At 40.1% G+C, this 24,347-nt stretch overlaps 2 protein-coding genes and 2 non-coding genes across 4 annotated transcripts; all 4 read right to left on the bottom strand.

Annotated features, from left to right (window-relative positions):
• Positions 1–324: 324 nt before the first annotated feature.
• On the bottom strand, positions 325–15,536 carry pdcl (phosducin-like). The gene is made up of 13 exons (XM_031317873.2): positions 15,362–15,536; positions 11,109–11,225; positions 9,610–9,750; positions 9,377–9,520; positions 8,659–8,840; positions 8,314–8,397; positions 7,853–8,099; positions 7,097–7,383; positions 6,044–6,191; positions 5,352–5,710; positions 2,532–2,715; positions 2,246–2,427; positions 325–1,389 (listed from the first exon to the last, which is right to left on the bottom strand). The coding sequence occupies exons 1-13, from the start codon at positions 15,519–15,521 to the stop codon at positions 826–828; spliced, it is 2,799 nt and encodes a 932-aa protein (XP_031173733.2). The 5' UTR covers positions 15,522–15,536; the 3' UTR covers positions 325–825.
• A 3,390-nt stretch (positions 15,537–18,926) lies between these two features.
• On the bottom strand, positions 18,927–22,578 carry rpl37 (ribosomal protein L37). Its single transcript, XM_031317766.2, has 4 exons — positions 22,496–22,578; positions 21,587–21,722; positions 21,050–21,134; positions 18,927–19,253 (listed from the first exon to the last, which is right to left on the bottom strand). The coding sequence occupies exons 1-4, from the start codon at positions 22,496–22,498 to the stop codon at positions 19,184–19,186; spliced, it is 294 nt and encodes a 97-aa protein (XP_031173626.1). The 5' UTR covers positions 22,499–22,578; the 3' UTR covers positions 18,927–19,183.
• Positions 19,992–20,070, bottom strand: LOC116063058. The gene has a single exon (XR_004108166.1). It is a non-coding gene; the product is annotated as a small nucleolar RNA SNORD72 (small nucleolar RNA).
• LOC116063059 lies at positions 21,794–21,873 on the bottom strand. Its single transcript, XR_004108167.1, has one exon. It is a non-coding gene; the product is annotated as a small nucleolar RNA SNORD72 (small nucleolar RNA).
• Positions 22,579–24,347: the final 1,769 nt, after the last annotated feature.

The following is a 24,347-nucleotide window of genomic DNA, read 5'->3' on the forward strand; positions in this document are numbered from 1 at the left end:
TTTATCAGACCTTTTTTTTTTTTTTGCTGAAAACTCAGCTAGAAACGAGGTTGATGAGAGCAGTTTGTGGTTTGGAAAACCCACACAATAAATTTAAAATGGCTAAAATGCTCAGTGGAGCTCAATGGAAATGCAGAGCTACAGTAGTTGACAATTATCTGTGGGTTCGTTACAAGCCTTTTTACATAACTCTTAATCAATCAATCCACTGTTGGTATAAAAATATTGAGTAGTGCAACTTTAACATTCCTGAGATCCTCCTGTTTATTTTAGTGTCCATCATACCTACCTTGGACAACTGCTAAATAAAAAATACAACAGGCAGTGAGTCCAAACATTTGTTTATTATTCCCACTATTTGAAATGGTACAGCACATATAAAAGTTATAAAATTAACTACAAGTCAGTTTGGGCTGCAGGACTCGTATTCTATAGAGTGAAACACATTTAATACAATGAAGATGCACAAGAAACAAAATAGGGAATGTGTTCTTACACAACGAATAAATAGTTGACAGTCACAGCTCAAACTAAACATTTAACCTAACATCTACATCATTCTCACTGTGAATAACAAGTCCTCGATATTATTAATGGCAAAAATGTACTTTTATTAATAATAACAACTTATGTTTACTATAGATTGATGTCATGATAAAACTCACAGGGCCATGATGTTTTGTGTGCATTAACTTTTGCTTCTGCAATGCAATCCTGGCTCAGTCCCTCATCGCTACGGGGGCCACACACATAAAAACGATCTATAGTCCATGTAGACTGTGTACGCATGTTTCCCAAGCATAATGCATGTTAGATATTATGGCTCTAGTCTATATCAAGGTCGGAGTCTTCATCGCTCACAGTGTTCTGTACGATAGCTCCATTGCGAACCGTCTTCGGGGCGATGCGGGCCTTGTCAGGCAGCAGGCCGTACTCCTGCAGAAGGGCCTCCAGGTCTACAGCAAAGAAGTCTTCCCCGAGCTGGTCCGTGACCCGCACAAAGTTGCCGATCAGGTCCCCACCTTTGTAAACAAGCAGAGCAGGCAGAGCACTTTCCTTGAACAGTGCACTGGTGCTGATGGCCGAGCTGCGTACGCTGCAGAACTTGACCAGCGGGTATTCCTGAGCCAGGCACATCAGACTGCCTCTCATGGCCTCACAGCCCGGGACGTCCGGCTCGTAGATGTGGATCATGACCAGTGTGCTTTGGTCCTCCCTGTCCAAAGCCTCCAGGAAGTCCTCTCCGCTGTTAAGCTCATAGACCTGCGCAAAGCGTTTGCCGCGGCAGAGCTGGCGCCGCATCTCTTCAATGCGCTGCAGACGGTAATGCTGGAGGAAGTCTTCGTCATCATCTTCTTCCTGGAGCATGTTGTACTCTTGCATGGTCATCTGTGCGGTAGACAAAGAGGAAAAAACATGCAGTTAGTAAAAGGAACAGTTTGAGGTTTTGGGAAATATGCATTCTTACCGAAAATTAGATTAGAAGATTAATAGCACAAAGAATGGAGATTGGGGGGGGGAGCGCTAGCTTGGCTCCGTCCAAAAGGTAACAAAATCCACCTACCGACTGAGACATCTAAAGCTCACTGATCATTAACACATTATATCCCGTTTGTTTACGCGTACAAAAGCCTGGGTGTAAAACCGCCAATTCCCCATTTTACATGGGTTATGTTTTGAACTATATCCTGGCCAGGACCAGTTGCTAGGCAACCAGCAGAGACTCTAGGAAGTTACTGGTCCCAGCCAAGATACATAACCCCCCATAAGATGGTGAATTGTTTGCACAACGTTTAAAAAATGTCCTAAAAATGAGCAATTTCATGGGCTGCTTCTTTTACAGAATTTTTTTTTAAATTATTACCTGCTTCATGTAGTTCTACTCAAACATAGGGTCAGTTTCAGCAAATATGACAGAAAGTTAGTTTTATAAGTCTTATCTACTGCAACTTTAATGCATAGCGAAACCAAATGTGTCACTAATCTATAATTAGACCGTGTCAGAAATTAGAGGATGAAGGTGCAGGGATTCCACTATGTTAATCAGGTCGTCCTTAATTAATATCTTGCCTTTATTTAGCCTTTTCCCATAGCAAGTGTTCCATTAGCAAGTGTGGCAAAATATCAAGAGGGAGTCTGAGGAACAAGACGTTTAAGCTAAGGGAGCTTTTAACAAGCCTTTCTTTCCCATGTTTATATATTTTGTCCTTCCCATGTTTATATATTTTGTCCTCATCCTACTTACTTTTCCTTTGATTTTGTCCTGCATATCTTTCTGTTTCTCTTTGTCTTTTTCCAGGTCGAGGTCTGAGCGGCAGGTCATCGACAGCTTCTTGATCAGTCTTTCCATCTCTCTTTTCTGCTCTTGTTTCTGCTCCACCTCCAGCTGCTTGTACTTCCTCCAGTCATTGATGACACCCTTTGGTCCTAAAGGAGAGAAGCCAGTGTCACCATGACTGTAATTCCTATACAAAGTTATGTACAGTGGTCTTATTAGGACAGTACTTTTGTGTGTGTGCTTGTATTAGTACCTGTGTTGACAGCACTTCCATCGGCGCTGTAGTCTATCTCAGGCTCAGTGACGCTAGCGTCCCTGATGGTCTTGTTCTCCCCATCCTCATCCTCGTTGTCGCTGCCTTCATCCTCACTACTGCTATAGTAGTACTGCAGCTTCTCTCCGAGAATCTTGTCATCTAAAGTCGTCATGACAACGGTTCACCTAAGGGCAGCAGTAATGTGTTAGATAGGGCACAGATCCAACTCACTAATACAACTTGGTACAGGACGCAACGCTAAGATAAATGCTTTCATATGAGATGGTATCATTATGTTTCTGTTTATTCTTCTTATTAGCATGAAAGAGCTCATTCTTCATCTTTGTACTGCATGCAAAGAAAATACTGTACAAAGTAATATTAATATGAACTAATATCCACATTGTTTTTACACCAATCTTCATTTTGTTGGGTAATTTGACTAATAATTTGCATGAGCATTGCAGTTGACAGTGAGACAATACTGCCATTTGCTTTATCTTTTAAGCCTCATAGATAAAACCTCTTCAGATAAACAACAGTTTTATCACACACTAGTAGGGCAGAGCACATCACTCACTGGATCACAATAATCCAGATTGACAGCCATCCAAGCTGTCATAGGTCGAACAGAAAGGGTTTATTTCAAAAATAGGACATCTAAACATAGCTTATAATAAGTGTGTCAACAAAACTTGGGCTGAGAGGCCTTTAAATGGTGCACTGAGTCGTATGTAAGCCAACTCATGTGCACAGATGGAGAGACAATGAGCCCCCTGATAAATCCCTCTTACTTACTTACCAGTGAGGCAGCAACATAAAAAGATAATATTATGCCCAACTACAGCTCTTTTGTTTAATAATGTTGCCATTAGGTGACAATACAAAACAATATATCTCTACTGCATTTGAATAAAATGTCTTCAATACAAGTAAACAGTAGCTAGGAGCGAAGGCCTACAGCCAACACCTAGCTAAATTGTCTGAGAATCCCCGGCGATGTGACAGCTAGCTAATGTTACAATAGCTAAATCGGGTAGTTATCGTTATCAAGCTCGTAACTGTTATTGCTATTTCCTCAAGTGTCTAAACGCTAGCTACTGAAAGAGAACAGAGACAATGCAATTATATTATTTATTAAGTAGGACACGGGCCGAACCGGTAGACACAGCTAGCGATTGCAAAAGTGAGCTAGATTAGCGTTAGCCAACTGAGCTAGCTAGCCTTCCTTACACTGACTTTCTGTGACAACCAGTAAACATTAGCTAGCCATTAACCAAGTACAGATTAAATTCACTCTCCAAATATAGACAACACTACAAAAGCTAAAAAAAAAAAAAAAAAGCCCGGTACTTATAAACGATTGGTTTTGATCTTACCTTGATTTTCTGACCAGCTACCGTTAAAAAAGTATCTCTAACTCCCAACTGCCCTCACTCCAGTTAATCTGCTGGTTTAGCTCGTTTTGCTGCAGCAAACCACTCTCCTGGAGTATGATGCCTTAAAGGTTCACGTAAATGTCGTAATTATTAAGTGCAAGTACATAGAGAACTGACATTTAGCTCAGGAGTTGCGATTAAAGATATATTTATGGTCACTAAATCTGGGATGTGTGTTACAACTTTGGAAACACAGATATTTCCCCAAATGCGCACATTTACATTTTATGTTTTAGTTAGTATCAAATAACTCAACCAAACCACAGCCACTCAAAATGAATGAGCTGGATAGGTCATTCTGGCGTTATTGCCATCGAAAGTTGTATTTCAAAGTATAAAGGGTAAATATTCTTTTCTAAGTGACTGTGCTGTTAAGTTGGACTTTACAGAGAGCACTTAAAGGCAACACGACAGCACGTTCAGGTTCATCCCACTGACGTATGAAAATGTAGGAAGATGCTGGAAGTGCAATTGTGCAGTTCCCACCTTTACAACTAGAGGGCAATATGACTGTGAAATATGACAGATAATACTCTACACTACTACTACGTTATTACTACTACTACTACTACTACTACTACTTGTACCACTGCTGCAAGGTTCACCAACATTTTCACTAAAGGTACCATAGGCTACCAATAATAGAATTATAGGTTCAGTCTCCCTTTTGTTACAAATCACTACATAATTTAAATAATTTGAAAAGACAGAATCTGTGGATTTTCTGGTGGGTCCCTGACACGAATCATCTCACATGTATCCTAATTTAACTAAATATTCGAAGCCAAGCGCTAACCCTGTGTTTTTAAACCTTCCTGTGCATCCTGTTTTACACTCATTTTTTTGTATTACCAGAAGTACTCAGCTTTAAGCCAAAAGAAACACATGATTCACAAGAAGCAGTGGGTGAGAGCTGGAAGTGGGAATGTAGCAATACGGAACAATGGATAGTCAACACAAAGATTTGAATACCTGCCAATTTAAATGAATGGACAGTAATCCACTTTGGGTCTATAGTTTTATTTCAATGAATGGTTATATAATTTCTTTTAAAATAAATCTACAGACAGTACATACCTTTATTACTGGACAGTGTGAACATTATGGTATTTTATCCTTCAGGCACAAAGTATTTACCAAAAATTATATATTTATGTCTTCACTGTTGTGTCGGTTGGTGTATGAGACAGAGTGAGCAATAGTTTTCATACTGAGGTCTGAGTCCTGTATGATTATCCAGTGTTGTTCAAACAACCATTAGTGTATCTTCTCAAATCTCCACACAAACATCCTGAACACTTATTTTCTTAGCAGCAGCCTCATTTACCTTAATATATGGATCTCAAAACCGTAACCTTCTGGTGTCTGGAAAATGTCATAGCTCATCAGTCCTTACTTCACTGTCATCATTCCCTCGTTGTGATTGCTGCTTTGTTGGTACTTTAAACGCCACATAAGGACACGTCCTGGTGTTCAGACAGACCAGCTTTTTCAGTGTGGCAGAGTTTACTATGTCAAAGCCGACTTTTCCTCCAAAGGTACTGGGCTTCCAGTAGCCTGGAGAACATATGGGGTTTCCCATGAGGCCTTTAAGGGAGAAGGGAGCACCCATCTCCACCATGCTTTCTCCAAATATGGCCCCCTGTCGTGTTTTCTCCAACAGCAAACCAGGATAAAATTCAAGAGCATCAATGTCACCGTAGAATTCTTCAAGCTCGTGTGCTATCTCCTCGTTATCTGGGAATGGAATCACAAGTATTGCATAGTTAATACAATTAATTAATTAATACAATGCATCAAGGACTAATATATACAGTAACCTTTTATCCATGCAAGCAGCATGGGACTAGGGATGCATTGCTCTGCTTCAGAGGATAACAATGGAAGATATTGTTAAAGCAAATGATAGCAATGGAGGATAGTCTTTAAGCAAAGGGAGTGGATACCATTCATTTTCTAGAATGTGTGCTCAGCTGCTCTCCTCAGGGACTTGTAAAAGTGAAAAATGACATGCTTTGTGCTTTGTTGCACTTTGTGTTGTGTGGTCTGTACACAGGGATTTTTTCTTACCAGTGAATTGTCTAAACGATGTGTACGGCTTGAGGTTAAAGCGCTTCCTGTACTGGTTGAAGGGCTGCATGCGGAGTTGGCGGGACTCCTTTATGGTCCTCACAGCCACATTGGTCACGGCAGCATTGATGTTATTGCCACCGCCAATCTAGTAGGACAAATGTTTGACAATTAGGCATCTAATATGAAAACTGGCTTATTCAAAATACAATATGGTGATTTTAAAATCTGTGAGATGTTGAGTTAACGTAGCCTGATCTAAATGGCAGATGAATGCATCATTGAAATATTTAAATGTGCAATTTGAAACATGAATAAAAACATACATCAAAATGTCAGACATAACCTATATATATATATATATATATATATATATATATATATATCAATCTTCATATACAGCATAATGCTTGCCCTTCATACACAAATTAAACCAGTCTAGACAGGGTTGTTATAGGGCACTAAGCAGCTCATGTGGATGTGCTTTAATATGTCTGGAGGCGGCTGGGTTGTGTATGTTTACTTGTGATTAACTTTCAAATGTAGCATGTATGCTGATGTAGGCTAGGAATTATATAATGATCTATGTGTAATTAACAAACATTAATGTTGTTTACAGGCAGTACATACATCTCTTTTTGTGGCAGGCAACGCAAAAACAATGGCAAATGAACCACCTTTGTAGCTGCGACTGTTATCACATTGTCTTCACTCTTGGTGTACTTTGGGTTCAGCCCAACATAAAGCAGTGTAAGTAGAGATATAGTATTCACAAACATCCTCAGTGAGTCACACAACTATACCAAAACATTCGTCACCCTCAGTAATTAACCACTAACAGGATACAAATCCAGCAAAACAGGAAAGCGTTAAGTGCAAGTGTCAAAAAAACCTTTTACATGGATATTTGAAGCACGTCATACTGCAGATTCTATCCCATAGTTAAAACTAAGAGTTGGTTGTAACTATGGGGAATTTCCAAACAACAGTACACTAAAAAATTAACATTTTTCACTGCATAGGTATGATGTTACATTGTCTGTAGTTTGTTACCTGGCCAGCGACTTGCCGAGAGAAGGCATCCACCAGCTTCTCAATGCCGTAGTTTGTGAGAACAGAAGTGTTGAAGATGAACTGTGAGTATGCCAGTTCCTCTCCGTTAATAAAGAAGCTGTCAGGCATCAAAGGGTGCCAGTGGTAGAGCTGGCTGAACTCCAGAGAAATACGGTTCCCATACTGGAAGTTGGAGTTAAACAGCAGGGTGGGATCAAATTTCAACTGCAGCAGGTATCCACTGAGATGCTGCACGTACTCCTCTATCACTATTTTTATTGTCTCACCTGAGGGGAAACGTGTAGAGACAGAGGGCAGACAGATTAAAACAAAAAAAATGCAATTTGGTAATGATTTTGACTGAGTCACGACGGAAGAGGTTCAAGTAGACTTGATCTTATGTGGGTGTGTGCTGACTAACAATAGATTACCATTAAACATCAAGCACACCAGCACTAGACAAACTAAATAAAAAAATAAAAAAATAATAATAAACTGTAAATTCATTGAAGAAATTGTTCAACATTTTGGGAAGTAAGCTTTTTTTTGCTGAGAATTTGTTGAAAAAATCAATAGCACTCTCATATCTGCCAGTTAAAATTTAAGCTACACCCAGCAGCCATTTAGCTTAGGTTATCATGATTGAAATCGGCAGCTAGCCTGGCTCTGTCCAAAAGTAACAAAATCTGCCAACCAGCACCTCTAAAGCTCACCCATCAACACAAAACTATTCCTTCAAAACTGTGTCCAGCTCACCAATGATGACGAGACGTGAGGTCTGGAAAAGCTGCTCATCATCCCATGTGGGATGCTCTGCCTTCAGGATGTCACATACTCGGTTATGCTCCCTCAGCCACAGCGTGGCGTACATTCCCAAACCGGGGAGGAGTCCAAACACTTCCTGACCAATAGCCATCTGACGCTTTAGAGGGATCCCAGCAGGGTAGCTCATCCTAATGGGTGCATCAGCTACAGAAGGAGGGAACATCTCGCCGTCAACTAACTGATGGGAAAAACAATAATTAATGATATAATATACGTTACAACCCAATGCCTGTCTTTCCCAACATCTCCACTTTATCTAACAGTATAGTGTTATCCATTTTGTACTCCTGCAGCAACATGTCATCTTAAAAAGCATGTATAAAATTATGTTTGTTCCAATTTTGATCCACATGTTGAGATAAGTCTTTGTGCAACAGTTTTGATTCTTTCACCTGATACTTGAGTTTTCCATCTTTGTGAAGCCTGAGGTGGAGCTGACGTTTCAGGTTGTCTCCATAAATGTGCCCTGCATCCACCTGTATGTGTCGCGGGATGAGACAAAAAATGAAGTGAGACAATGAGAGGAAATAAATGAAGGTATTTATTTATTTGTTCCAAGCATGCATGCAAAGTTTTATTGCAGCCAAATTCTGAGGCCTTTTCTACTCGGTCAACAACACTTTCACTTAAAAATATAAATGCTTCAAAATCAAACTCAAGGAAAACACAAGCAAGAAGAGTGCTATTCAAATAAGGTTTATTATTACTATATGGACAAAAGCTGTAAATGGACTAACCCCATGCGATAGAGCCTTCGTGAAGCCCAGACCCATGCGATTGTAGGTCTTAAAGAACTGGTGGGTGAAGTGCTGTGCGAAGAAGGCAAACATGAGGTTGGAGCCCTGGGGGTCAGGTCTGAACGTCCTTCTCTTCAGCAGCCTGTCAACCAGCAACTCAGGGTCAGGCAGCCCAGCCTTGCCTGAACAGAAACACCAGGACACAGTCAAACACAGCACGGGGCAAAACACAGATACACCACGCCTCTATAGGCCTAGTCATAACACTGAAATAGTGCATCAGTGAAAACAGTCCTGATACAGTTAACATATCACACTGCACTCCTGAAACATCCAAGGTCAGTAATCTGCATGCATGTCGCTGTGGTGAACTGTCTAACTTCACCAACTGAAACAATACTGAGCTGATGCTGTCACACATTTGCGCCTCGTAATGTAATATGTTAAATACTATGCAGTGGTGGAAAGTAACTACATTTACTTAAGTACTGTACTTCAGTTCACCTGAGTATTTTATGCTACTTTATACTTATACTGTAATACATTTCAGAAGGACATATTGTAGTTTTCCTTTACTATCCACACGTATCTTATAGCTACTAGATATTATTATCTTTTAAAGAATTTGTATCCAAAACATAAAACCATTTTAGAAAATACAGATTAAAATATCAAACTGTTATTTGTTATCTAAATAAAAGATAAATGAGTGGCTAACCTTTGACCCCCAGAGGTGTAGGGCAGTCCTCTGGCACTGGGGGCAGAAGCCGAGTGTAGTAGCTCAGATTATGGTAGGATTCCCAGCTGAGGTAGCCATACTTTGAGTTGAAGGTTGGAGGGTTCGGTATTAAGGTAGACCTCACTGTTCATAAAAAAAAAGTTATTAGATACATTTAATATGTGACAGCCATGAAGGAATTTCATTGAACAAAGGAACAGCTGACTCTGGACCTGTTAGAACCAGTCGCATTAGGACGTCCCGTAGGAAGGTGTAGTTGATGATATCCCAGAGCCAGTGGAAATGGGTGAGTGTGTAATGCACCACATCTGGGCTGGGCTTGAAAAGCTGACGCACTCTGGTCCAAAACTCCGCTGTGGTGGGAAAGTGAGACATGGGTGGGTGGAAGAGAGACATGAAAAAACAATCTTGTTCTTATTGGAAGTCAGGGCAGGTAGGAATTCGTTCAGGATAACAAAAACATTATGTCACAGTCCAAGAGGATACGTAGCAAGTTTGGCCTTGGTATTATAGCCTGATTCCAGGCCTCTGAAAAGCCAACCACATCTCTGAATTGCTCAGGGATTTTAAAGAATGAGGTAACACAAAATGGGAGCCCTGGGAGTAAGGCTGGATTACCAACCAGGCAAAGAGGCAACTGTCCCAGGGCCCAAGAAAGCTCCTGGCTTACTCTGTGTCAACAGGTTTGTGTTAATTAAACTGAACATTTGTTTGAGATATTGCTCCATTAAAGCACAATATCAACTGATATGACAATGACTCACAAAAGGACTTGCTTTATTACTTTATCTTAGAGCCTTGTGTCGAAATATCGTTTTTAAACCATCATTATTTTAGTTTTTTGAAATTAGCATTGATTTGGAGTTGTGTTTCTGAGCACCTGAAAGATGTAAGTCCAATATTCACTCTCTCCTAGCTCTGTCTTTGGTCTCCAACAACTCCTGAGGGAAATATTTGGCTCCTTAGCTGCTAAATGCTCCACCATGTTCACCAGCTAGTCGCTAACTGTGTCTGTCTGCCGGTTGGGATTCATGACCTCAGTATTTCTAAAATCCTGAAGCTTCGTAAAGATCTTTTAAAGTAGATTCTGTTTCTCTAAAATGAGCTACACATGTGGCTATTCTACCGTATGTAAGAAACCATTATATTAAGTGAAGGTTATCACTCAATCCCATTTCCCCTTTTCCTGTTTGACTTTGCTTGTATTTTCCTTCTTTTCTTCCCACTCTCTTTCTTTTTTCTCTCTGTACAATCAAATCAATGGTTAAATGTTATTATGCCCGGTGAGTGTGATGTAACTGCATAACTGTCAGCCATTTACATCGCATCTAATTAGGGACTGTGTGGACGTAGTGTGCCAGGGTTCCTTGTTAATGAGAAACAGAGCGACAGAGTTAGTAGGGGGTTCAGTCAAGGGATCTGCAGGAGCAGCTCTGATCCAGCTAGTCTTGTTCTGGCAGTTGCTCCTGTTAGTCCAATTTTTCCAAATATTTGGGTCTAGACAAGAAGTCCCAACTCTGTGAGCCATGAGATATGCTGCACTATTTCCTGATTTAATAACAACAAAATGAAACGGTGAACTTTTTCCTCAGCCTGACTTTTGATCCTTTCCATCTTGTGTACAAAGGAATAACAGAACATTTCACATTCTTTAAAAGTGCAATTATAAGGGAGGATATGAGAACTGTATCATGAGGATAACTGGACTTACGGACAGTGCAGTTTTCTCCGCTGTAGCCGGTACGAGTGCAGTCACACTCGTACTTGTCCTCACCATACCTTACACACACACCCCAGTGCTGACAGGGGAAATAACAGCATGGGTTCACTGTGGAATACAAGAACTCCTGTCAAATACTGTGAGAAATACTTATATAAACTTATAAATGTGACATTGTGAGACTGAAAATTGACTTGACACTGTTACTTTCTGCAAAATTATTTAGTTTCTATACAAAAACATCTGTCCAAGATTGGATCTTCACTCCTAAAAACACATCTGTCTTTTAGTCAAACAGGAAGCGCCAGATTGAGCCGCCAGGACCCACTTTTATTTAAAAAAAAAAAAACTCTTTAATGGCTAAAGTGAGTAAATCAATTAAATTCCTTCACAGTGCAGATTTGTTTTTCAGGAATACTTTAAGTATCTTGAATAAAGATTGGGGATTGTTGTGGCCGGTTAGCTCAGTTGGTACAGCGGGTGCACATATGCAGAGGTTTATTCCTCAGCACAGAAGGTCCAGGGTTCGAGTCCGACCTGTGACAGTTTTCCTGCAAGTCTTCCCCCTCTCTCTCCCCTTTCATATCTCAGCTTTCCTATCGAATAAAGGCAGAAATGCCCAAAAACTTAAAAAAAAAAGATTGGGGATTGTTGTACACAAATGACGAAAAAATAAAAACAGATTTTCGAGACGTTTATTTAGGCTGGAAAGAGGTGAAATAAGCCCCCATTGCCACACTTGGTAATTCAACTTTTACAGGTCCGTTATTTCCTCTTAATTTCTTTTCTAGAATAAACTTTAGTACACATTTTAGGGAAAATAGAGACAGAGTTCATAGACAAATTCAGTTTACTGTGATATCCAGAAGAATTTCCTTAAAAGAAGCTCAATTTAAACCCAGGAAAATGTTTATTCATCATTCACTGCTCATTGCATGTTGAATTGCATATGTTTGTATGTTCAGCTGACCTGCTGTGCACACTAGCTTACATCAAACTTAAACTGATTATTTGATAGTTTACCAAATGTAGCACTACCAGCATTTTACCTCTTAATTAGTTCAAAATTATATGATTCTTTCAAGGAGCCTTCCAGTGATATTATTAAGAGTTCATGTACCTGTAAAATAAAGTGTTACACCTTATTCTTTGTAATTTTCAAATACGTTTATCCACTTTCTGGCTGAAAGTTAGCGAAATGAGAAGATCACTCCTACTATGACAGTGGTTTCGATCTTCTCATCTAACTTTCAGCCAGAAAGCAAATATTTTAGAAATGTCAAACTATTTCTTCTTTAAGAAAATATGATTTGAGGACTCTAAGATGGATTCTGTATCTGGGGCAGCCTCTAGCTCACCCAGTAAGAGTGTTAAATCCAACCCGCTGCTCTTTACTGCGTGTCATCCCCTATCTCTCTTCCCCTTTTATGCCTATCCACTGTCTCTATGTAATAAAGGGAAAAGCCACAAAAAAATAATCTTAAAAAAAAAAAAAAAGATGGATTCTGTATCTAAAACCAAAATTGTACAACCACACAGATGTTACAAAGCAATATGACTAGCTCTGTCAGTGATGTATGGTTGAGTTTATGTTTGTGTAATACATTTACAATTCAAACAATAAAAAAAACTTTTGGCCAATAAAGTCAGACACATGAAAAGGCCTTTGTTCTTACTCACAGAGGAAGGAGGAGGGGAGGACTGTCTAAGACATGTATTGACAATATATAAAACAAGCAGATCATCTTAAATTACAGCATAATAGCAGATATGACTGGATAACAAATTCCTTTATCCTTAATAGTTCAGGGTGTTGCATTACAGATAAACATGTAATGTGAACCGTGCAAAAAACTATAAAACATTCAAGTAAAGGGCAAGCTCCGCTGACGATGTATACACTTCCCTGCACGTGCAAAAACATGCCTCTGTCTGCCCACGCAGCCCCCAATCCTTCGCTTTCTCCTAGCAGCACATCCAACAGACCTCATCTGCCTGCTATGTAAACTACATGGACACTATCTGATTCCATAGTTCACAATGAGTTCAGATCTCACATGCAATGGGGAAATTCAACTTGTATTATAAATGTAAATCAATCACTGTCACAGAGTCAACAGTTTACGCAGAAAGTTATTTCTCGTGTTTGTCTCAAAACCCCTTGAGTGCAAGTATCCCTGTGTGAGCCTTTACTGCAGCAATAGGTGCTTTCCGACTGGATAGTACTTGTACTTTTTAGAGGAAAAGTACACTTCTAAGCAGTTCTAAGAACTACTCTCCCCCAAAATCTTTTTTTCCATTTGCATTCCCACTGGCCAAGTGGCCATAAGGACTGGTAGGAGGGGTAAGGGAGTGAAGCAAGCACGGCAACGGTCTTTATAGCATCGTCACTAGACCTTAGCGCCACATACAACAACAACAAAGCAGCATGGAGGAGGCCGTACACCTCCGCATCAGTCCACTTTTCCGAGTTCCGTCCATTCTCGTAGTAATTCACGTAATGTTTTGCTCAACTTTAGGAGCTTCACACAGTCTGACGAGAAAGCGGCAAACTCCATACCCAGTGAAAGTCACCGTTTCTCGGTTATTGGACGACCGGGGCTTGGGGCTCCGCGGAGCACCGGAGCTGGCTGGCTGCCAGCTGCTGGCATAACTTTCGTATATTTACAGTTTGAATTTCGTCACGTCACTTATAAAACAGCTACCCCAAGGTCTTATAAAGCTAACCATGGTGTCCAATTTCAATTTAATGTATTTTTGTGAACATTAGCGGTCTCCTTAGGAGGAGCTGCTAGCTAGGCTATGTGTCCCATTTAATCCTATGGGAAAGATTGTTGCTACACTTTCGGCATAATTTTCGTATATTTACAGTTTGAATTTCGTCATGCCACTTATAGAACATCTACCCCAAGGTCTTATAAAGCTACCTATGGTGTCCGATTTCAATTTTTAATGCTTTTTTGTGAACATTAGGGGTTTCGTTTCAGAGGTCTAAGAGGAGGCTAGCTAGCTCTCATTGATAGAGATCCATCCAGCCGCAGGCTCTATCAATGAGACTCGCGGACAAGAGGCGTTTATTTCCCCGATCGTTTGTTTAAATAACTCAACACACCATTATAAGATTAACTGGAACCTGCAGTAAGAGATTGCGGGCGTAACAAGCTCGCTGACCGCGCTCTCACTCGCACACAGCGGCCATTTAGCAGGAAGACAGGAGCTGCAGGCCCTGGAGCTCTGTCAGGGCAGCGGCGTTTGGTAGTCCATTAACCCAAAAAACGGTGACTTTGCGTGGGTATGGAGTGCCGTGGGCTGCTAGCCGTGACGGAGCTCCATCTACCTCCTAGCAGGCCGGGGTCTGTGAAGGAAGGCAGGCCGGGCGGCGAGGCAGCAACACAGGCAGCACCGGCCGCTGAACTCCCGACACACAGTTGGACAAAATTTGCAATTTGCCATCAATTTTCGTAAAACGGCCCATATTTGACCTCTACATAGTTGATTTCTCTATCTATCTAAAATGTTGTCAGAAGTGAATTTAATGATGAATAAGATGGTGAAAATTGTTAAAAATGTCCCATTGTTGATTGTTGCTCCGTCTGCAAGTTCCGAGTTGGCAGTGGGCGTGACTTATAAGTTCGACCAATCAAGTACACCTAGGAAAAGGGAAAAGGGAAAAGACCCTGCTCTGAAGTAGGAGCTAAAAAAGTACGCTACTGAGGCCAGAGGAACATAAAAATCCCCAAATTTTTCCTGTTGGCACACAACGAAAAAAGTGTTCTAGGAACGTTTAGTTCTAAGAACTGCAAAAATCCCTTAGGACACAGCATCTCATTCAGGAAACTGGATGAAAGGAAGAGGTGGAGAAACTTGTTCACGTGTGAAAGCTGATAATGTTGGCCTGAGGCAGAATGGTATTGTGTGTATAAGGGGTGTGAGGGGAGGGGGTCGGTGGATCTGGAAGTACAGGTCAGGCTAAATATTTGCCCACAGGTCAGGCAGGAAAAGTCTGACTGGCGGTTTCACTGGTAGGAATATGCGCATCCAATTCCATGTCAGTGTTAAGTCTCGAAATGGTATCTATTAGGGAAGACTAAATATTCCTCTTATTAGATGAATAAAATATGCATTGGGAAAATCCATAATTATGCCTCCCAATGCTACCTTTTCCTTATCATAACAAATAAGGTGTCAATAACATGACACTAAATAAATTGTCTCTTTTTGGTTGCTGTGAATCTTTTGCTGACCTGTAATTCTACCAGGAGCAGGCTTGCCAGAGCCTGTCTTTGTTATCAGAGTTAGCCCACTGGAATGTATTGGCAGCTTAACCCGCAGTGCTAGAGGAAGACCTGATAAAACCCACAGGGAGAAGGAAAACAGCCACGCACATTGATAACTAATGTACATATGTTCCCTACATCTGACCAGTGGCAGCTATTAAAGCAACACATACTCTGAGAGATTACAATGCAGGCATAACACTCAGTTCAAATCCACTGACCTCCCACCTACCTGTGTTGGAAGTAACCTCATCACCCCAGCATTCAGGCAGCCACAACAGCAGGAGCAGAGCACAAACTGATCCTAGGACAGAAACTTCAACAACAGTTGGGAATCAATTTGTGTTTAGGAATAGAAAGGTAAAAGAAAAAAGAAAACCATACAGCAGCCACACAAGCAACAACCAGACATACTTACATTTCATTCCAGCAGCCTCAGTTCAGGATAATTCTATTCCAACTCATAAAACTGTAAGAAAAGTGTCCGAAAGAAAAGATCCGGGGCTGGTTTCAGAGAGTTGTGAGAAGGAGGAGGAGGAGGAGAGCCTGTTGTCGACAGACAGAGAGTGAGAGCATCAGAGAGCAGCAGTGCCAGAAATACAACTATATTTTTCCTGTCTGAGAGTGCTGCAGCCCCACCGCACTGCGCCTTTACCTGCAGTCACATGTAAAAAAGGAGAAAGTGGGACGGAGACTTCACCTAAGTGTTTAAAATTTCACTGTTTATGGTTTGAACTTCTCTATCACCCCCTGCTGGTGGACAAAGCCTCACTGCAACTGCATTCTTTCATTACATTGTTACATTACATTTAGCTGATCCTTTTTATCCAAAGCGACTTGCAATTGCTATATATGTCAGAGGTCGCACGCCTCTGGAGCAACTATGGGTTAAGTGTCTTGCTCAGGGACACATTGGTTGATGTATCGTAGTGGGATTCAAACCCAGGTCTCCCACAGCAAAGGCATGTGTTACATCCACTGCGCCATCACCACCACCACTTTTGGCTCACAGCAAACAATGTTGACATTCCATAGTAGGAAAAGAACAAGTGTAAATAATATCAGTTATAAATAAATTAATTTCATTTAGGTGTTTCAGATTCAGGGTCATGGTAGGCTACCGTTCATGCTGGCTCCCTGTCATCATTACTGGGACACTTTAATATAAGGAAGCCCTCATTAATATTATCAGTAACACCTGTGATTTTCCTATTACAGTATGACAAGTCAAAGTGCTGTGCAGTCTAGATCTGCTTTAATATGGCTTTATTTGGAAAGGTCATAATGATAATCAAACGTAATCTATAAGATATCCCATTTCATACAAGAAGGCTCCACAATACATTAAATACACATTCAAAAGAAAGATGCAGAAGGTAGCAACATTAAAAACAAAGCAGGGTGAAGTTTTTCCAACTGTTCCATGTTACCTTACAACAAGAACCACAGTAGGTGTATCACTCCCACTTAAGACAAAGACTTTACAAAGTAGGGAAACAGCACCAGCAAGTAGAGGAGGTCTGTCAGGACTGTGTGGATGTAATGGATGATTATGATCATCCATTACATCCACATACCCTGGAGTGTAGGAAGCCCGTAAGAGGTGGTGTTGCAATCTACAAGACTGGGGACCCAGGGCAGGAGGTATCAAATTATATCACTTTTTTCCAAAATACATTTTACACTGACTGTTTAAGTTATTGCAAAGCACATCAGTTATGATATAGAAGTTGCATTTTCTGCTTTGGAAAAAACGGTAGTTTAATTTGGAATTATTTGGATATTTGTACTTTCATTGCTGTAGTTACTAGTTATAAACACAACACACAAGACTGGCAACAGTGCTATACTGCAAACAGGAGAAATTACAGTTCATTTTTCATTATTTTTTCCTTTAACATAAATTCCAAATGTGTATATATCCAAAAATGGCAAATATGCACTGAAAACATAACAAACATAAAAACAGGACACATAAAAACAGATATGATACAGATAAACTGTAGGGAAACTGGCAGTACAATAAGTACAACTTTGAAAAAAAAAGAAAACTACAGTACTATTTCAGAGCTGGACAGTTTTTTGGCAGCCCAGGTGTATGTTGCAAAATACTGCTGCTGGGAAATCCATGCAGGCTTATTCCATGACCACTCTCGCCAACAGATAAAACAATGTTTGTTGATAAAGGTAGATACTTGATATCAGGGAAAGGAGAAACCACACCCCTGAAAAAGGCTTTATTGTTACTCGGAACAATCATTTTCAGTCATGGAACGGTCTCAGGACATTACACTAATTAAAATGTCTCTTTGATGCATGTTCAGGGTCACACTATCATGCTGGGAAATTATTCTTTTTCCTCACCAATTTCAGCTTGAATCTTGAGGCAGGCATTAGCAGAATAAAGCTTTAGGATACTTCTACTACTTTTGTCAATATGCAGTTGATGCTCCAAATTTCCACACCTAAACACTCCAGGCACATTTGGCTGCTGGTTTTCTTCACTGTGGCATCCTCCACTGGCGTTTTCCAGCTGCCACCATAAAACACAAACCTTTGACACATTTGTTAACTGACTTCCTTCCAGTCATATGATAAATATCAGTATTGTTTAGCTCCTGCTAAATATTTAGACTTGTTTTGTTGCTGAAGCGGTTTGGAAACTGCTGCATTTTTCAGTTTATTTTCCAGCTGCACTAAGTGAAGGAGACAGGGGCGCTGCTAAAAGTTCTAAGCAGTTTGGAAACAACTAGTCTGAGGCTCACTCTGCAGCCATTCTGTCTAAATGAGCTGTTGTGTTGATATACTAGTATTTAGATGATCTTGCGCTCAATACATGACTTGGTCTAAATCTTCAGCATATGAAGGCTCAATTTAGCGTAAGTCTGCTACTGAAACCATTTTTACTTAGCACTCAAGTGGCTTTACACATTTATTTCAGTCACAAACTGGACTGCAAACGTAAAACTTCAGGACGTTATTTTCCTAGTTTCCCAGTTGCAGAAGACAAACAAAATACCATTGATTAAATATACAGTACAATATACAGTACATTTTATTTAAAAATCACATTAAATTCACTGTACGGCTGAAATACATGGTGCGATTTCAGTGGAGGCTTTGCCAAATTGTGTATGAAAAGTAACTGACATGTTCTACATGCCATTCTCTGAGATATAAAAAAGGTTCTGCATCAGTTCTGAATAATGTATTTAACCGTTAGCATAAAAAAAAAAGTTTACGATAAATGAACATTGGTATGGACAATGGACCCAACCCTACCATAAGTTATTTTGGTTGGATCTCTACTTTCTATCCAAATATCAGTCTTGATTCAGTATTAATAGTGAACTGAAATATGGTTTTAGACAGTGGTTGGACCTCCAAGGTGGGTGATTGCAAGTTTTCCCCAAAAAAAATCTGTTACATCATGGACGTAGTAACTAGTTTAGTGCGTCGTTTCCATTTTAATCAAATAGATTTGTTCATACATTTATTCCAAGTGTAGCAGTTTGTAACAAAATAATAGTTCAGGTTTCTGAAAACACCATTTATTTCAGGTTTGTGTTTAGTTATTTTTTCAACAACATTTTTTTACTTTCTAGAGATTTGCACAAACGAATCAAGTGGAAATAAAGTCATTACAGCCTGTGTATATTTAATCTGTTGATAATCAACCACGGGGTCTGTCTTTTGCTTTTACTGGCCAGACATCAAGGCTTAAAAGATCAAGAGACAAGACTGAAACTCCTTTTTAACATCACATTTATTTAACAAAAAAATGTGTCTTTAGGATGAGCTGGAGGCAGCCACTGCAGCACGTCTGGGTTTGGGGGTGGTGCCTTCCCTGAAACCATTCCTGGAAAAAAGAAAAGTGAATCATAAAAATGCCATTTCAGTAGAGTAATATAACTTGGAGGTAAATCCTGGTGAAAAAGTCACAAGTCACTATAGTTCATATTCCTAAAAAAAAAAAAAACTGTGCTAAAAGCTTTACTTTATGCCACACGGTCTACCATCTTCTGCCAGTAGTTACAAGCTGGTGAGCTAGCTAACTAGCTAAAATAGCCACAGCTGTTGAGAGCTGATGATTGATTCTTCTTAATTATAAATGTTTAATTCTCCTTGACTTGCTTAAAACAAAAAAGTATAAATATAAAGTCTGTGGCACAAATGACAGATGTTAAGCACGCTAGTGCTTTTGGTAAGTAAACACAAATTGGCATTTCAGTAAAAAAAAAAGTCATCTAAAAAGAAATGAGTCACCAAAAAGAACTAGGAGTTTGATACATTCAGGCTTACTGAGATTTGGCATCCAATATCAATGAACAGGTCTTTTTCAAAGCAGACATTTTGACTCGTCACATCAGGGGAAGCACAGGTGTAACCGATTAAGTGTCTTAATTAACGAGCATACACAGTACCAGTATCCTGAACTGGCACAGCTAAATGAAATGCAGGCAGTAATAAATGAAATATGAATTACAATTAAAACAGGCGTTTGTTTTGCTTGACACCTGGAACTGTCAATTAGAGACACCATTGGGCTCACAGCCCTCCAGAGTATTGGTCTGTCCCTAATCTCGTTTAACAATGATGCTTACCTCAGAGAAAATACTGATATCATACTGAATTCATTTGTTCAGACATTTATTTTTCACCATCATTGGCAAGCAGCATTGACAAGGCTTATAACAGGACCATAGACCGGTTGCTAACAGAATCTCACTGTATTTGGCAAAGCACAAACATTTCCTCTGCCAAAATCAGTTATATTTTATAGTATGCCTGATGTAATGTGACAAAACAGCCAGCAAATGTGTTGTAAAAAACGGCACTGTTCACTATAAAGTACACCAGATTCCCTGCCACTGGCAGCACATTATGGTTACAAACAGCCCCCCCTTTCTGATTGAGTGGAAGAGGGAAAAGACCTGTGGGAGACTAAACTCCTTCACTTGGTGGTAAAAATACCCTCTGTTCACTTCCCCATTGCAAAAATGAGCAAGCAATGAAAGAAATTGTCTACTTGAGGCACACTTGCATTGTAGACAGGCCGTGCTACTAGAGATGTTTAGTTTACAGCCTTGTGTTTATAGTCTCCAATTGAAAAGCAGCTCAGTAATTGCATTAGTCTCGTGTTTTTGTAAACAGTTTTAAACTGTTTATAACCATGTTTTTGGATACACCATGTTTTCATGATGCAAAGTCAACTGAAGTCAAATGCAAAGTTTCTTTTAACCGTTTCATATCACGGCCTGAAATCAATATGACCATCTGAATGGGGAAATAAGCTGATAACAGCTTTCCCTTGGCAGTTAAAAGTAAGATGCCAGAATCTTGTTTATATCCCCTGATGGGAATATGTCAACACAGCATCAGAAGATCCAATGTTAGTAGTTCAAGTTGATTAATCAATGTAGTTATCTTAGAAAGCTGTAGAAGCCATTTCAAGCAAACACATTTTCACTTCTTTGGGTTAATTGTTTTGAAGTCTTAGCAACAAGATGACATTTCATCCTGTGTATTACTGATGCCAAGGCAATAAAAACCCATCACCACTGAACTGAAGCACATACAGCAAAAAAGACAACACATCTAGAACCACTTGCTCTGCGTTATCTTAACCGTGTACATGACATCTTAAGATCTTACCTGAATCTGCGGTAGACAACCTTCAGGTGTCTCAGACGGCCGGTTCCAGTGGTGTTCCTCCTCTTGGCCTTAGCGCTCCAGTTGTCTACAAAAACAAACATCAGTATGCATCAAGGCAGCTTGGCCATTCACATCAATGAAGAGCTGGATAACGTACCAACACAGTTTCTGGTCTAACACTTATATGTAGTGAAGTGATACAACATGTTGAGTATGTTCTATTTGACTACAATTAAAATGACTGTGCCCTTCTGGACATCACATCTGAGAATAATCATTTCTCAAAATACCACATCACCCAAAACTTAATGTGAAAGCTCCAACAGCAAAACATTCACATTAGGTCATAAATAAGTCACTGTGGGCTGTTACATTAAGGCAATCAAAACCTGCTCAAAGACTTGTACCTCTATTAAATAAGTACATAAAGCAACTTCCCTACGGGGTTGCCTGCCATTTTCAGTCAACAGCTCACTTGCATGGCATGTTTTGAGTAAAAGACAGTCTTGTTATTTAATGTTTCATTAGGTGACTTACACTTTCTCTTGCGCTTCTCGGGGTAGCCACACTTGCCACAGGAGGACTTCTGCAGGTGGTAGGCCTTTGACCCACAACGACGGCACAGGGTGTGCGTCTTGTTCCGGCGCTTACCGAAAGATGATGTTCCCTTCGTCTGAGAGGAGAGAATATTAAGAAATCAGAAACAATTCCCAAAGACTTAATAACGGGCCAAAGCTCTGACAAGTCTTGTCTCAGTACAGAAGAATGAATCATAGGAAATCATTTGTTCAGACATTTGTGTTTATAAACATCATTGACAAGACTCACAAGGACGCTATCACCACTAGATGTTGGATGCAAGGGATTTAATATTGATCACTGCCTCAGTGTTAGCAAAACTATAGGTACATTTGTCTGTAGATCCATAAATTGGTATAAAGCCACCAAAAGGTAGCATCCCGTCCTCAGGGTTTGCAATTCTGCATTTGTCACAGCTGAATACTAACAGTGTGTACATACAGAGGAAGCACATTCAACGCGAGTTGAACTAGTCAGAAATGCTAACATTAGCCGCTATGGAAAAGCTAGCACGCAATTTAGCTTGCTACCGTTACAAGACGAACAATAACAGTAATTCCTATGTGGTAACCTGCCGGGTTTAACTAATAATATTCAGAGTATTCTTAACGTCATCGGGTCTTTACCCGACTAGCTAATTTAGGCCCATTCCGTACCCTGAACCTCGATGCTACGAGCAGCAACTAAATGCTGGATGGATGCAACAGGAACAATGTTAATTTTATTAGAATGCAGCATTATCTGAAAAATACTTAACCCAAACGGTTACGATGTTTATCCGACATCGAAATACCAACAGCCCGTGTCAGATAAAGAGTACATTACACAGATGTTAAGAGATTTCTGTCTGCCAGCGTTGGAGCTTACCATTTTCTTCCAGTGGCTAAGGGAAAAGAGACCGGAAGAGGAGCTTGCGCCGCATCAAATCATATCCGCGCTGCTTCCTGTGTGACACAGAAATGTGATCCCATGTAGCATTTTGGTAACATAGTTAGTAAAACGAGACGTTAATTTGATTTCCCTGCCTACGACATATAGCATTTTAGCAACATACGTTATCATAACACAGTTACGTACCTTTTTTTCGAAACGGAGACAATAACACTAGAATCAGTGAGTTGACAGAGTCAAGAGTATTTTGTTGTTGTTTATGAGGCAGAAAATAATTACAAATAACAACTGACACTCATTCCCTTCTAAAACATCCAGCTACACGGAACATTACGACATATAGCCTATGCTTATATATTTTTTTAAATATCATTCTTATGTTTATGTTTATGTCTATATCTATATGTTGAACAAAATTAACTACAGACCATCTTGTGTTGGGATCACATCAGCTGCAATGCCAAATTGGGCCAGGGGTGCCCTTGGACCACACCCATCTTTAAACTCGACCTTCGTTTTGGTCTCACCTACACGTCTGTAAATCATTGCATTTTGCACGTTTGATTTCGTGGTGACAAAATGTGTCCACAGTCAGACTGAAATATAAACACCTAGCTAGTTCCTTATAGGTGTCACATTATCCTATAAGACACACAAGCATGCACACAAGCATGCACACGTGCACACACACACACACACACACACACACACACACACACACACACACACACAGTGAGAACAACACCAGTGTCACTGTGGTGGCTAGTATAAACCAACCTATGTACCCAATTTGTAACTCCCAGCATGCACTGATGAAGCAATCCATGGCCTTCTCAGAATATGAGGGATCCCTGTCATTTTGGGATGGTGTTGCTGCCCCAACTGATTGTGTTCAAGTAGCCTATGTAGTTTTTGTTGATGAGGGTAAAATGGAGCATAAGATTGAAAGGTGTTGAAAAGTGTTGTGTAGGTAGGCTTGGGACCTATAGTCTTGATGTCAAAATATAGTCTAGTTTTAAGACTACCTGGAGGCAGGTATTATTCTACTACTATCGCTGGAGTAGGCTACTTGCTGGTTTCTGGGCTTCTGTAGCAAAATATAATTGAGCTTGAAAAAAATAATGTAAAGTCTAGCTTTGTCTGAGGCTTTTTTGCAGTGTCGCCCATCTTGCCGTCTGGAGTTTGCTAAGTTGTTATCATCGACTAAACGCATACTCAGTTGCCTACAGAGAGTGAGAGTAAGCAGAGGTCAGTAGATCCAAACAGTTCCTTTTTTTACCCCATGCTATAGGTTAATCCGGCCATGGATATGTTCCAAGTCCACACACAAGCAGACATAAAGAATACGATTGTGGATACAAGGCAGAAAATAGTTTCCTTTGCAGAGTGTCAAGGCTCACTTATCTTTGTATTGAGAGGAGGAGTTGATGTCTTTGCACTCTGCCTTTTGGAGATATTCTGTGTATGTCCAATTAGGAGGAGCCTTATAGGGCAGACCCAGACCGCTGGAGGACTATAGCTGGCCTGGGAGTGCCTCAAGTCCTGAGGGCCATTGCTTAAGATAAGAATGTCTGGACTTCTTTGCTTAACCTGCTGTCTCACAACCTGGCCCAAGATAGGCTAAGTGACAAGAAAATAAATTGATGGATGGCTGAAAGTGAAAAAAAAAAAAAGATGTGTGTCCCTTGTACAATATATGTGTCACTAAAAGTGGCGAATGTGACAGGTTGTCGTTGCAAATGAGAATTTGTTCTCAATGAACTTACCTGGATAAATAATATAGGTTAAAATAAAAAAATAAAAAAGGAGTTAAAGCAGCCATATTATG

The sequence above is a fragment of the Sander lucioperca genome, chromosome 14, assembly GCF_008315115.2.
Source record: "Sander lucioperca isolate FBNREF2018 chromosome 14, SLUC_FBN_1.2, whole genome shotgun sequence".
Taxonomy (NCBI): domain Eukaryota; kingdom Metazoa; phylum Chordata; class Actinopteri; order Perciformes; family Percidae; genus Sander; species Sander lucioperca.

Bases quoted from the DNA above. Each gene is read 5' to 3' on its own strand.
- pdcl (XM_031317873.2), bottom strand. From the start codon at position 15,521: ATGTACATTAGTTATCAATGTGCGTGGCTGTTTTCCTTCTCCCTGTGG. The intron at 6,192-7,096 runs GTAACAAACTAC...TTGTCCTACTAG, and splicing joins CTCGGCAAGTCGCTGGCCAG to ATTGGCGGTGGCAATAACAT. The intron at 2,716-5,351 runs TGACATTTTCCA...GCCCTTAGGTGA, and splicing joins AAGTAAGGACTGATGAGCTA to ACCGTTGTCATGACGACTTT.
- rpl37 (XM_031317766.2), bottom strand. The intron at 21,135-21,586 runs GTAAGTCACCTA...TTGTTTTTGTAG, and splicing joins CGAGAAGCGCAAGAGAAAGT to ACAACTGGAGCGCTAAGGCC. The intron at 19,254-21,049 runs GTAAGATCTTAA...TCTTTTTTCCAG, and splicing joins GTTGTCTACCGCAGATTCAG to GAATGGTTTCAGGGAAGGCA.